The 11,757-nt window shown below is 43.7% G+C and overlaps 1 protein-coding gene across 1 annotated transcript; it reads left to right on the top strand.

Moving 5' to 3' along the window:
* The first annotated feature begins 238 nt into the window (after nucleotides 1-238).
* Nucleotides 239-10,016, top strand: LOC138355518 (uncharacterized). Its single transcript, XM_069310717.1, has 4 exons — nucleotides 239-304; nucleotides 6,869-7,353; nucleotides 8,256-8,448; nucleotides 9,936-10,016. The coding sequence occupies exons 1-4, from the start codon at nucleotides 239-241 to the stop codon at nucleotides 10,014-10,016; spliced, it is 825 nt and encodes a 274-aa protein (XP_069166818.1).
* Nucleotides 10,017-11,757: the final 1,741 nt, after the last annotated feature.

Below are 11,757 nucleotides of genomic sequence, written 5' to 3'. Positions count from 1 at the left end.
TCATTAGAAAAAATAAATCCTGAGACCAGTATATATAATCTATATCCATAAAACAGAATGTGTATCTTTTTGTTAGAGGTCAGACGCTTATAGCACGTCTGTGTGAGGGAGAGAAGGGTAAATTGAGACTACAAATGTGCGCAACACCTGAGCAAGTGAGCACAGTAAGGTCCACCTACCCAGGTATCACACCTGGTCGAAGTCTCAAGGGTGTTGGGGGACCCCTGCGTGCGCACGGATGTGGTCTCGCAGCACATTGAGACTCTCCGGAGGTGAAAGAGTGATGAAAAAGGTTGATGTAAAGGTAGGAGGAGTATGTATAGCAACAGGTGTGCAGCAACAGGTGTGTAAGATGAATGTGTGTGTGTAATGTGAGCATAGAGTTAAGCATATGTAGATGTATAGTAAGTTAAAATTATATGTTGAGATGAGTATGTTGAGAGCATGAGTGGCTCCCACTCATGCTCTCTCACACACACACATGATAAAACAGACCAAGGAGATCGGGTAAATATGTTGTAAGGTTAGGAAAGGGCGTGTGAAGTGGCATGCGAGGGTATTAGTGATAAGGTACGAGGGGTGCGGATAGGGGATGGCCGGGGAAGCCATCTAGTCGTCGCCGCTGCCGGCAGTCAACCTATCCTCTCTCTCATGTTTATGAAAGGCCATCCTGTGCTATGTCAGGAAATCAGAAGATGTTCCCAGCTTCCATAATGTTTGTACATCAACAACATCACACGGAGTGAGGTTTCTCTCTCTCTCTCTCTCTCTCACACACACACACACACACATACACAAACACACACACACACACACAGACACACACACACACACACACACACACACACACACACACACACACACACACACACACACACACACACACACACACACACACACACACACACACACACACACACACACACACACACACACACACACACACACACACACACACACACACACAAACACACACACACACACACACTCCCTCCAAACCCCTGTCAACTACACCGCAGGAGGGCGTGCCCTCTCCCGAAGCAATCCCTGCTCTCTCACCCCCAGGACTTCTTCCTGCCCCAAGCAGGCCTGAGGAAGACCTAAGCCCTCCACCCCCTACTCCACCTCCCCCCTGAACCCCTGGCAACTACCTCACAGGAGGAGGAGCCTACCCAAGTAGCAATGACCATAGAACAACCTCCTACACTTGTACGGAGTGAGGGTGAAATTCGATATAAGAAAGTGAGCTTCAAGGTAATGTACTCAAACACTGATGGGATTACCAATAAAGCAAGTGAACTGGCAGAAAGGGTGCAAGAAGAAAACCCTGATGTAATAGAACTAACGGAAACAAAATTGTCAGGAGTCATAACAGATGCTGTGTTTCCAAAGGACTACTATAAAGTAAGGAAAGAGAGGGAAGGGAGAGGAGGTGGAGGAGTGGCCCTGCTGATAAGGAAGGACTGGAGTTTTGATGAGATGGAAATTCCGGGCTTTGACGGATTCAGAGATTACATAACAGGAACTATAACAATGGGTGGACCTAAGATAATAGCGGCAGTCATTTACAACCCTCCCCTAAATGACAGAAGACCTAGACAGAAGTTTGATAGGAACAACATGGCAACCATTAATATAAAAGAGAGAGCAGCTTCAGTTGCCTGCAGGAATGGCTCAAGACTCTTAATCATGAGTGATTTCAACCATGAAAAGATAGACTGGGAGAATGGGGACCCACATGGTGGTGCAGATACGTGGGGAGCTAAACTCTTGGAAGTGGCAACAAGGAATTTTCTCAGCCAGCATGTCAAGGAACCCACAAGAATGAGAGGCAGTGATGAACCAGCTAGACTCGACTTGATATTCACCCTGAATGACTCAGAAATAAGGGAAGTCAAAGTTGAAGCCCCCATAGGAATGAGTGACCACAGTGTACTGACCTTTGAGTACTTGGTGGAGGTAGGGATAACCTATCCAAGGATGGGAGTGGAGGGGAAAAAGACTGAATTACCGAAGAGGAAAATATGACGAGATGAGGGACTTCCTCAGGGGAATACCATGGAAAACAGAACTTAGAGACAAGAATGTGCAGGTCATGAAGGATTTTGTCACCCAAAAGTGCCAGGAAGCTGCAGACAGGTTTATCCCCGTCCAAAGGGAGAAAAACGAAAAACAACAGAAAAACCCATGGTTCAACCAGGAATGTAAGGTAGCGAAGCAACTGAGTAAAAGAACATGGAGAAACTACAGAAATAACAGAACACCAGAGAGCAGGGAGAGATACCAGAGGGCCAGAGATGAGTACATCAGAGTGAGGAGGGAAGCAGAGAGACAGTTTGAAAATGACATCGCGAGTAAAGCCAAGACCCAACCAAAGCTGCTCCACAGCCATATCAGGAGGAAAACAGCAGTGAAGGAACAAGTGATGAAGCTGTGGAAAGGGGAGAACAGATACACAGAGAATGACAAAGAGGTGTGTGAAGAACTCAACAAGAGATTCCAGGAGGTCTTCACAATAGAACAAGGAGAAGCCCCTGCACTAAATGAGGATGCGGCAAACCAAGCAACCTTGGAGGAATTTGACCTCACCAGTGATGAGGTCAAAAGGTGTCTGCTGGAGCTGGATGTGACAAAGGCTGTTGGGCCTGATAGAATCTCACCATGGATACTAAAGGAAGGTGCAGAAGCACTAAGTGTGTCACTCTCTATGGTGTATAACAGGTCACTGGAAACAGGAGACTTACCAGAAAGTTGGAAGACAGCTAACGTGGTCCCAATATACAAAAAGAGTGACAGGCAAGAGGCACTGAATTACAGGCCAGTTTCCTTAACTTGTATACCATGCAAGGTGCTGGAGAAGATCGTGAGGAAGTGGCTCGTAGAGCATCTGGAGGGAAATAACTTTGTAACGCACCACCAACATGGGTTCAGAGATGGTAAATCGTGCCTCACAGGTTTAATAGAATTTTATGACCAGGCAACGAAAATTAGGCAGGAAAGAGAAGGGTGGGCCGACTGCATTTTCCTGGATTGCCAAAAAGCCTTTGACACAGTATCCCATAAAAGGCTGTTAAAAAAGTTGGAGCAACAGGCAGGAGTAAAAGATACAGTACTCCAGTGGATAAGGGAGTACTTAAGCAACAGGAAACAGCGAGTAACGGTGAGGGAGGAGACATCAGAGTGGCGAGATGTCACCAGCGGAGTCCCACAGGGCTCAGTACTTGGACCCATCCTGTTTCTAATATATGTGAACGATCTTCCAGAGGGTATAGACTCATTCCTCTCGATGTCTGCTGATGATGCAAAAATTATGAGAAGAATCAAGACGGATGAAGTTAGATAGAGACTACAGGATGACCTGGATAAACTGGAGGAATGGTCTAGAAAATGGCTGCTAAAGTTCAACTCGGGAAAGTGTAAGGTGATGAAATTAGGCGAAGGGAGCAGGAGGCTGAACACAAGATATCATCTGGGAGGGGAAATCCTGCAAGAGTCAAATAGAGAGAAGGATCTGGGGGTTGATATCACACCGAACCTGTCCCCAGAGGCCCACATCAAAAGAATATCATCAGCGGCATATGCTAGACTGGCCAACATAAGAACTGCCTTCAGAAACTTGTGTAAGGAATCTTTCAGAACCCTGTATACCACTTATGTAAGACCAATCCTGGAGTATGCAGCTCCAGCCTGGAGTCCATACCTAGTTAAACACAAGACAAAGTTAGAGAAGATTCAGCGGTATGCCACCAGGCTCGTCCCGGAACTGAGAGGATTGAGCTACGAGGAAAGGCTAAAGGAGCTGAACCTCACATTCCTGGAAAACAGAAGAGTAAGGGGAGACATGATAACCACCTACAAAATTCTCAGGGGAATTGACAGGGTGGACAAAGACAAACTCTTCAGCACGGGTGGGACACGAACAAGGGGACACAGGTGGAAACTTAGTACCCAGATGAGCCACAGAGACGTTAGAAAGAATTTTTTCAGTGTCAGAGTAGTTAATAAATGGAATGCACTAGGAAGTAATGTGGTGGAGGCTGACTCCATACACAGTTTCAAATGTAGATATGATAGAGCCCAGTAGGCTCAGGAATCTGTACACCAGTTGATTGACAGTTGAGAGGAGGGATCAAAGAGCCAAAGCTCAACCCCACACAAGCACAATTAGGTGAGTACAATTAGGTGAGTACACACTGATCTTTGATCTTGATCATTAATGAGTCACTTATGTCGGGAGAATTGTCCAGTTGCTGGAAGAAGGCAAATGTCGTGTACCGATTTTCAAGAAAGGTGATAGAGAGGAGGCACTTAACTATAGACCTGTATCACTAACAAGCATCCCCTGTAAAATACTTGAAAGAATAATTACGCTACGACTGGTTGCACACCTGGAGAACGTTAGGTTTGTGAACAAACATCAAGATGGGTTCTGGAAAGGGAAATCCTGCCTAACTAACCTTTTGGAATTCTATGATAAAATAACGAGGACAAGGCAGGATAAAGATGGTTGTGCAGACTGCATATTTCTGGACTGCCAAAAACCTTTGATACAGTACTGCACATGAGACCGCTGTTCAAACTTGAGAGGCAGGCAGGGGAGGGAGGAAAAGCCCTATGATGGGTATGGAACTACCTAACAGGAAGGAGCCAAAGAGTTACGGTAAGGGGCGAGAAGTCGGACTGGTGAACAGTAACGAGTGAAATATCTCAAGGATCGGTGCTGGGACCAATACTATTTCTAATATATGTTAAAAACATGTTTACAGGAGTAGAGTCCTACATGTCGATGTTCACGGATAACGCAAAGTTGATGAGAAGAGTTGTGACAGATGAGGATTGCAAGATCCTCCAAGAGGACCTGAACAGGTTGCAGAGATGGCCAGAGGCTACTGGAGATCAACACGAGCAAATGTAAAGTTATGGAAATGGGACTAGGTGATAGGAGACCAAAGGGTCAGTACAGAATGAAGGGGAACTGCCTGTCGGAAATCCGACACACATAATACCCTGAGTTACCCCTATAAAGAAAAAGAGAATGGGTGATTCCGTGATATCATCGACACCACGTATTTATATTACTCTAATTTCTTTTAAACAACAGTCAAGTATTTATACTGTGACGGTAACTCGTTGGTGTTCGGCTGTTCAAAGCTAGGGGTATGGCCTCGTCACATAGAATTAAAAAAAAATAGAAAATCTGGAACTTCGTCTGTGGTAAGGTAAGGAGAAGACACACAAAACACAAGTAAATTTTAACAATGCAATTTTAATTACGTTAGATAAACAAAACATGAATAAAATGGACATACAAATTCGTATAATAAAATCAATCAATCAAAATAATAAGAATAATAAAATGGCAAAATGAAAAGTTACGTTAAGACAAGTGAGCAATAACAAGCTGTGCAATATGCAATAAAATGAGAGGTGCGGGAATATTGGCTTTAAGCTATCACCTCTCTTAGTACACTTAAGCCAAAGCTCAGTCTACCAGGAAGAAGTGTTAACCGTATGAAAGCACTGAATATTCTGAGGACTGAGGTCGTGGCGGCCCCAGACATCAAGTAGTATGGGGGGGTGGAGTGCAGTTGCAGCCAGACCGGCGGCCAATCAGCGAGTAGCCGGCAACAAGACAGGTAGTTTGGCGGTTTGAGGCTGAGCAGGTGTCCCTGGCTGCATACGTTTTGCGCTCTGGCAAACCTTGGAGATGTTGTTGTCGTTGTTGGACATTTCTTCCATAGTAGTTTTATATATTTGTTGTGACGTATTTTTGGAGGGAAGAGCAGGCTCAATCTCTTGAAGGAGATTATCGTCACAATACTAATAAAAAAGTGCTCACTACGACTGAATATAATTTCCAACACCAGGAATATAGCTCAACTCTCTATTCCTTAAACATAAAGAGAACCACCATATATTCTGGGACATCTCCCCTGGAGCGTCGTCACGTAGACTCCAGAATCATAACAAAGGACACACTGTTGAGATGGCTCCCTCCATATGAGCTGGTATAACTCGCTAGACACCCAGACTACGTGTCAACAAGCCAGCAACCAACACAACAGCATCTCAACAACCACAGCAACACCAGTATCCGTCTTACCAAGTATTTTGAATATATTCTGGCCATTTTATATAACATAAATAGGTAGGCGGTTATACTGGGGGATGAAAAGTCAGATGTCTACCATAAGTTTATCAAAGGAAAGGAAGAAAAACAGGGAATGAACTTGTTACCATCTGCAGGTGGCTATTTGCTAAGAGGCCCAGTATTACGACTGAAGCAACCCGCACCTGTAGACCCCCAACATGCCAACCCAGTAATGGTTACATGACTTGGAGAACAGTCTCCACTACAATTCAGAGACATGTCCGAAGATGAGCTTGATCCTCCTGTACATAAATTATAGGACCTGGCAACTCTCGGTGTTGTCCCTAAACAACCTAGCCCAGATGATGACCGGACTTACAAACAATACCTGGACTCAGTTATCTACAGAAATAATCAATACTGGGTCAGGTTACCAAGGAAGCTAAATCACCCTCAGCTACCCATCAACTATTTTATGCCACAAAACCAATTAAGATCACAGGTATTGCGCTTACAAAGACATCCTGAGAACTTGAAATTATACATGAAATAATACAGAAGCAACTCGATGAAAAATTGATCCAAGTTGTCACAAATGATAACCCAAAGGAAGGACACTATCTGTCACATCACCCTGTACTGAAAAATTCAGCTACTACCCCACTACGGATAGTCTTTAATTGCAAGGCAAAAGCAAGGCAGGGTAGTGTTTCGTTAAATGACTGCCTTCAAACTGGCCCTAGCCTGACACAAAGGTTATACGATGTGCTGTTGAAGTTCCGCATTGGGACTTACGCTTATACGGGCGACATCAGCAAGGCTTTCCAAAGGGTAGGTCTCCAAGAAGAAGACAATAACTACACAAAGTTGCTATGGATCAAGGATTCTAACAATTCAAACAGTGAATTAATCACTAACAGGCTTGCGTCTGTTTTGTTTGGTGCCACGTCTTCTCTGTTTCTGCTTCAAGCTACCTTAGATACACACTTGAAGAAGTCCAATAGCCCAAATAAAACAGAAATTAGCAATAACTTGTATGTGGACAATTTCCAAGGAACAACCAGCAGTGAGAGTAAGCTGCTGAACATATACTACGAGGCCAATCGAGAATTAATGGGAGCAAATATGCTTCTCCAGTCATGGGTCAACAATGCCAAATTAAATCAACAGATCGAAGTTAATTTTCCCGACTACCAGGTACCTGAGAGGACAAAAGTACTAGGCGTCAAATGGGATATGACAGCAGTTCAGTTGACAGTCAAGTCGGTAGAGCCAAATACCACCAACCTAACAATGAGAAAATTACTCTCACTAGTCGGCAAACCCTTTGACCCATTAGGACTATTAAGTCCAATCTTAATTAATGGAAAGTTGATAATGGAGGAATGTTGGCAATGAAAGATAGGCTGGGATGATCTTCTAACACCTACCTTGCAAGAAAAATGGCAAGGGCTAGTGAAAGATTTAAGTATCCTAGAGTCTGTCAAGTTCCCTCGGAACACAGTAAATGAAAAAAGAACCAATTAAGCTACATGAATTCTGCGATGCCTCAGGAAAGGCTGATGGCACAGTAGCACACATGGTCTTAAATGGGCAAACCAATTTGCACACCTCAAAGGCCCAAGTAGCACCTTTAAAGAAAAGATCACTGCCACAACTGGAATTAACAGCCTTACTGCTAGATGTAAGATTGGCTCATTATCTGATCAAAGCCTTAAGCCACATCCACTTTCAAGAAACAGTGGTATGGTCAAATAATGAGGCAGTGCTACAGTGGGTGAAAAACAGTAATAGTAAAAATCCTTACGTGAGTAACCGCGTTAAGGAAATACGAGAGTTGTCGGCAGAGTATAAACTGAGATATATACCCACCAAAGAGAATCCAGCTGACTCTCTCCCGAGGCCTGACTTTATGGCAATTAACAAAGGCAGAGATGTGGTTCAATGGACCTCAGTGGCTAATCAGCGACCAGTGGCCTAAACAAAAGCCACAAGTCATTGTGACCAATGTCACTGTTCCCACTGAGAACCCGGAACTACCTCGGATTTTGGTAATTGTTCCTAATCGGTATTCTGAACTGAACAAAATAATAGGTGTCACTCCAGTAGTGTTTGATTTTCTAAAGAAAATAGGAATCATGCATAAATTCCCTATTGCCCTAAGGTACTGGTTCAAAAGAGATCAGACAGACACATTCAGGACAGAATTTGACAATGTTCCTAAGAAGCTACAAAATGATCTGGGTCTCTGGTTAGACACCAACAATTATAACGTAATCAGATGCGGAAGCTGCTTACAGCATGCGGACATAGATCTGGAAGCAGAAAATCCATTATTGCTTCTGCGTCACCACATAGTAAGCAAACTAATTGTGTTACACATACACAAATACAACACTCTGCATGGTGGGGTATTAGATACTTTCACAGACTTAAGACAACAGTACTGGCTACCCCAAGGTAGGCAGACAGTAAAATCCATTATTAAATCCTGTGTTATTTGCCAGAGATACGATGAAAGAGTGTGTCCATATCCAGGCCCTCCTCCTCTTCCAAAGGAACGAGTTGTACATATTCGTCCCTTTGAGACTGCAGGAGTAGATTTCACAGGAGCACTAACACTAACAGGCACCAAGGACAAAAAACCAGTAAAGGCATATATCTTTCTTTTCACTTGTGCCACAACAAGGGCAGTCCATCTAGAAGTGACTCCCGATATGAGTGCCGAGGCATTCTTACAGGCTTATCCGCAGGTTTGCTTCACGTAGATCCTGTCCTAAGGTAATGATCTCAGACAATGGGTCCAACTTAGTGGCAGGAGAAGGTTGTCTGAGGAAAATCTGGACACCCTAAGTTGTGCATGGCCCTAAATCAACGGCAGTGCCACTGGAAATGCATACCTCCCAGAGCACCATTGGCACGGAGGCTTCTATGAACGCATGATTGGTACGGTGAAACGTTCTCTACGGAAAACCCTACACCGCCAAAAGATTCACCTACAGGAGCTCCAAACCGTAGCCATAGAGATAGAAGCATGAGTTAATAACCGACCACTTACCTACCTCTCTGATGATGTTTTGCAGCGTGAACCATTAAGTCCAGTTCAGCTGATGTATGGGAGACCTCTCGGCACCCTTGTGTCCCTTACGTGCGAGGAACCAGAGGATCCTTCATATGTCCAAGAGAGTGATTTGGTTCAACGTTTCAAACATCTATCAGGGGTGATAAGTTGGTGGAATTTCCGAATTATGTCGGAAATCCGACACACATAATAACCGGAGTTACCCCCATAAAGAAAAAGAGAACGAGTGATTCCGTGACGTCATCGATGCCACGTATTTATATTACTCTAATTTCTTTTAAACAACAGTCTATTGTTTATACTTAATAAAAAAGTGTTCACTAGGACTGAAAATAATTTCCAACACCAGGAATATAGCTTTACTCTCTATTCCTTAAACATAAAGAGAACCACCATATATTCTGGGACGTCTCCCCTGGAGCGTCGTCACGTAGACTCCAGAATCATAACAAAGGACACACTGTTGAGATGGCTCCCTCCATATGAGCTGGTATAACTCGCTAGACACCCAGACTACGTGTCAACAAGCGAGCAACCAGCACAACAGCCTCTCAACAACCACAGCAACACCAGTATCCGTCTTACCAAGTATTTTGTATATATTCTGGCCATTTTATATAACATAAATAGGTAGGCGGTTATACTGGGGGATGAAAATCCCTAACACGTACGTACTCTACATTACACAGCTCCTCTTATTCCATGCCATACCTGTATTTATATGTTTAGGGAACCATTATAAATTCCTTACATCCCAAACAGGTAATTGTGAGGAAGTTAGTGAAGCAGGAAGCTGGCTCCCAACATAATTATAGAAATTGCTACCACAAGCTGTACATCTAGCTTTGTAGGCCTCCAGATAGCTGCCATTATGTGGCACTCAGAGGCACAGGGCCACACCCTCAGTTGATGCTACAATTACACAGCCTTAGCAGGCCTCATCAACAGGAACAGCTAAGGTCCTTTTGTTTAATACTGTAGACATTGGTAGTTATTATTTAATTTGCTGATATGATAGTAGATTAGACCATCATATGTGGTATGATTAATAATTCATATATCAAAGACTAGGAAACAATTTGTGGTTTATGAAGGAGCCACCTCAAAGTGGTCTAAGCTACAAATTGTCCCTCCCATTGTGTGAGAAGGTCAAGCAGCTGAATCAGAACATACAGTCCACTTACTTACTAACTTACTACTAAAATAATCAAATAAAATTAATATAATATTAAAGTCAATTAAAAATTAAAGTAAAATATGTAATAATTAATAAAAGAAAAAGAATTAAAACTGCTAGGATTTTTCCACACTGCCTACCTGTGACAATGCGAGAAAGAGACCTGGCCGTGGATGTAAAACCTAATCTATCTCCTGAAGAACATATAAATTGGATAACGATAGCAGCATACTCTACACTGGCAAAAGTTAGAACTTCATTCAGAAACCTAAGTAAGGAGGCATTTAGGGTGCTTTACACTGCCTATGTGAAGCCAGTCTTAGAGTATGCCGCCTCATCATGGAGTCCCCAACTGAAGAAGCATATAAGGAATCTGGAAAAGGTTCAGAGGTTTGCAACGAGACTCGTCACAGAGTTACGAGGGGTGGGGTATGAGAAGCGCCTGAAGGACCTGTGCCTTGCAACATTAGAAAAAAAGAAGGGAGAGGGGGGACATTATAGGAACATATAAAATACTCTTTGGGATTGACAGAGTAGACAGAGACGAAATGTTCACACGGAATAGTAACAGAACGAGTGGACATGGGTGGAAGCTGGAAACTCAGATGAGTCACAGAGATGTTAGGAAGTTTTCTTTTATCGTGCGAGTAGTGGAAAAAATGGAATGTGCTTAAGGAAGAGGTTGTGGAAGCATATACTATTCATAATTTTAAAACTTGGTATGATAAGGAAATAAGACCGGAGTCATTGCTGTAAACATCCGATGGTAAAGGCGGGATCCAAGAGTTAGTGCTCGATCCTGCAGATAATAATAGGTGTGTTACGGCCCTACTGGGACGCAACCGGGTTCTTTTCTGATGGTATTAGTTTTTTGGGTATCCGGCCCCAAGTTAGTAGAGGCTTTCAAGGGATGAGCTCCGTGACGCAAGTAAAATAAAAAAGGGAGGTACATTAAATACACAAGTATACTAATTTATATATATATTCCTTTCCCACCACCATATGTAAATTAAAGTCACAAAAGGGAATTATTACTACACAGTATATACATCTTCGTCTTCTTCTGAAGACACTGATCACTTGGCGACGCTCACTGTGGGTAGCCTTTCCTGGTTTCCTCTTCCGTGGCCCAGAACCCACGATGAATCAACCCTGGCCACAGGTCAGCCAAATTACAATCCCACTGGGTGCCTCGTCGTGATGGCTTACAACCACAGTCCAGCCTGCAGCTGGCAGGTACTAGTCAGCCTCGCTGTAAGGCCACTCCACGACTAATAATAGGGTTGCGAGCCCTAGACAGGAGCCTCGTGTGACTCGCTGGTCACTCTCCTCGGTCGGTACTGCAGTGGGTGGTCTCTTCCACCAGCCAGCCCCGGATACGGCGAATCCTGTTACTGCCACTCCTCA

This window comes from Procambarus clarkii, chromosome 67, assembly GCF_040958095.1.
Source record: "Procambarus clarkii isolate CNS0578487 chromosome 67, FALCON_Pclarkii_2.0, whole genome shotgun sequence".
Taxonomy (NCBI): Eukaryota; Metazoa; Arthropoda; class Malacostraca; order Decapoda; family Cambaridae; genus Procambarus; species Procambarus clarkii.
Note: the sequence above shows the minus strand (reverse complement) of the source record. Positions and strands in the feature narration are given on the sequence as shown.

What these genes read in the sequence shown, in the direction of transcription:
- LOC138355518 (XM_069310717.1), top strand. Translation starts at nt 239, where the DNA reads ATGTGGTCTCGCAGCACATTGAGACTCTCCGGAGGTGAAAGAGTGATG. An exon ending in TGAAAAAGGTTGATGTAAAG is followed by an intron (nt 305 to 6,868) that starts GTAGGAGGAGTA and finishes GTGCTGTTGAAG; the next exon opens with TTCCGCATTGGGACTTACGC. An exon ending in TGCTTCTGCGTCACCACATA is followed by an intron (nt 8,449 to 9,935) that starts GTAAGCAAACTA and finishes CATCCCAAACAG; the next exon opens with GTAATTGTGAGGAAGTTAGT.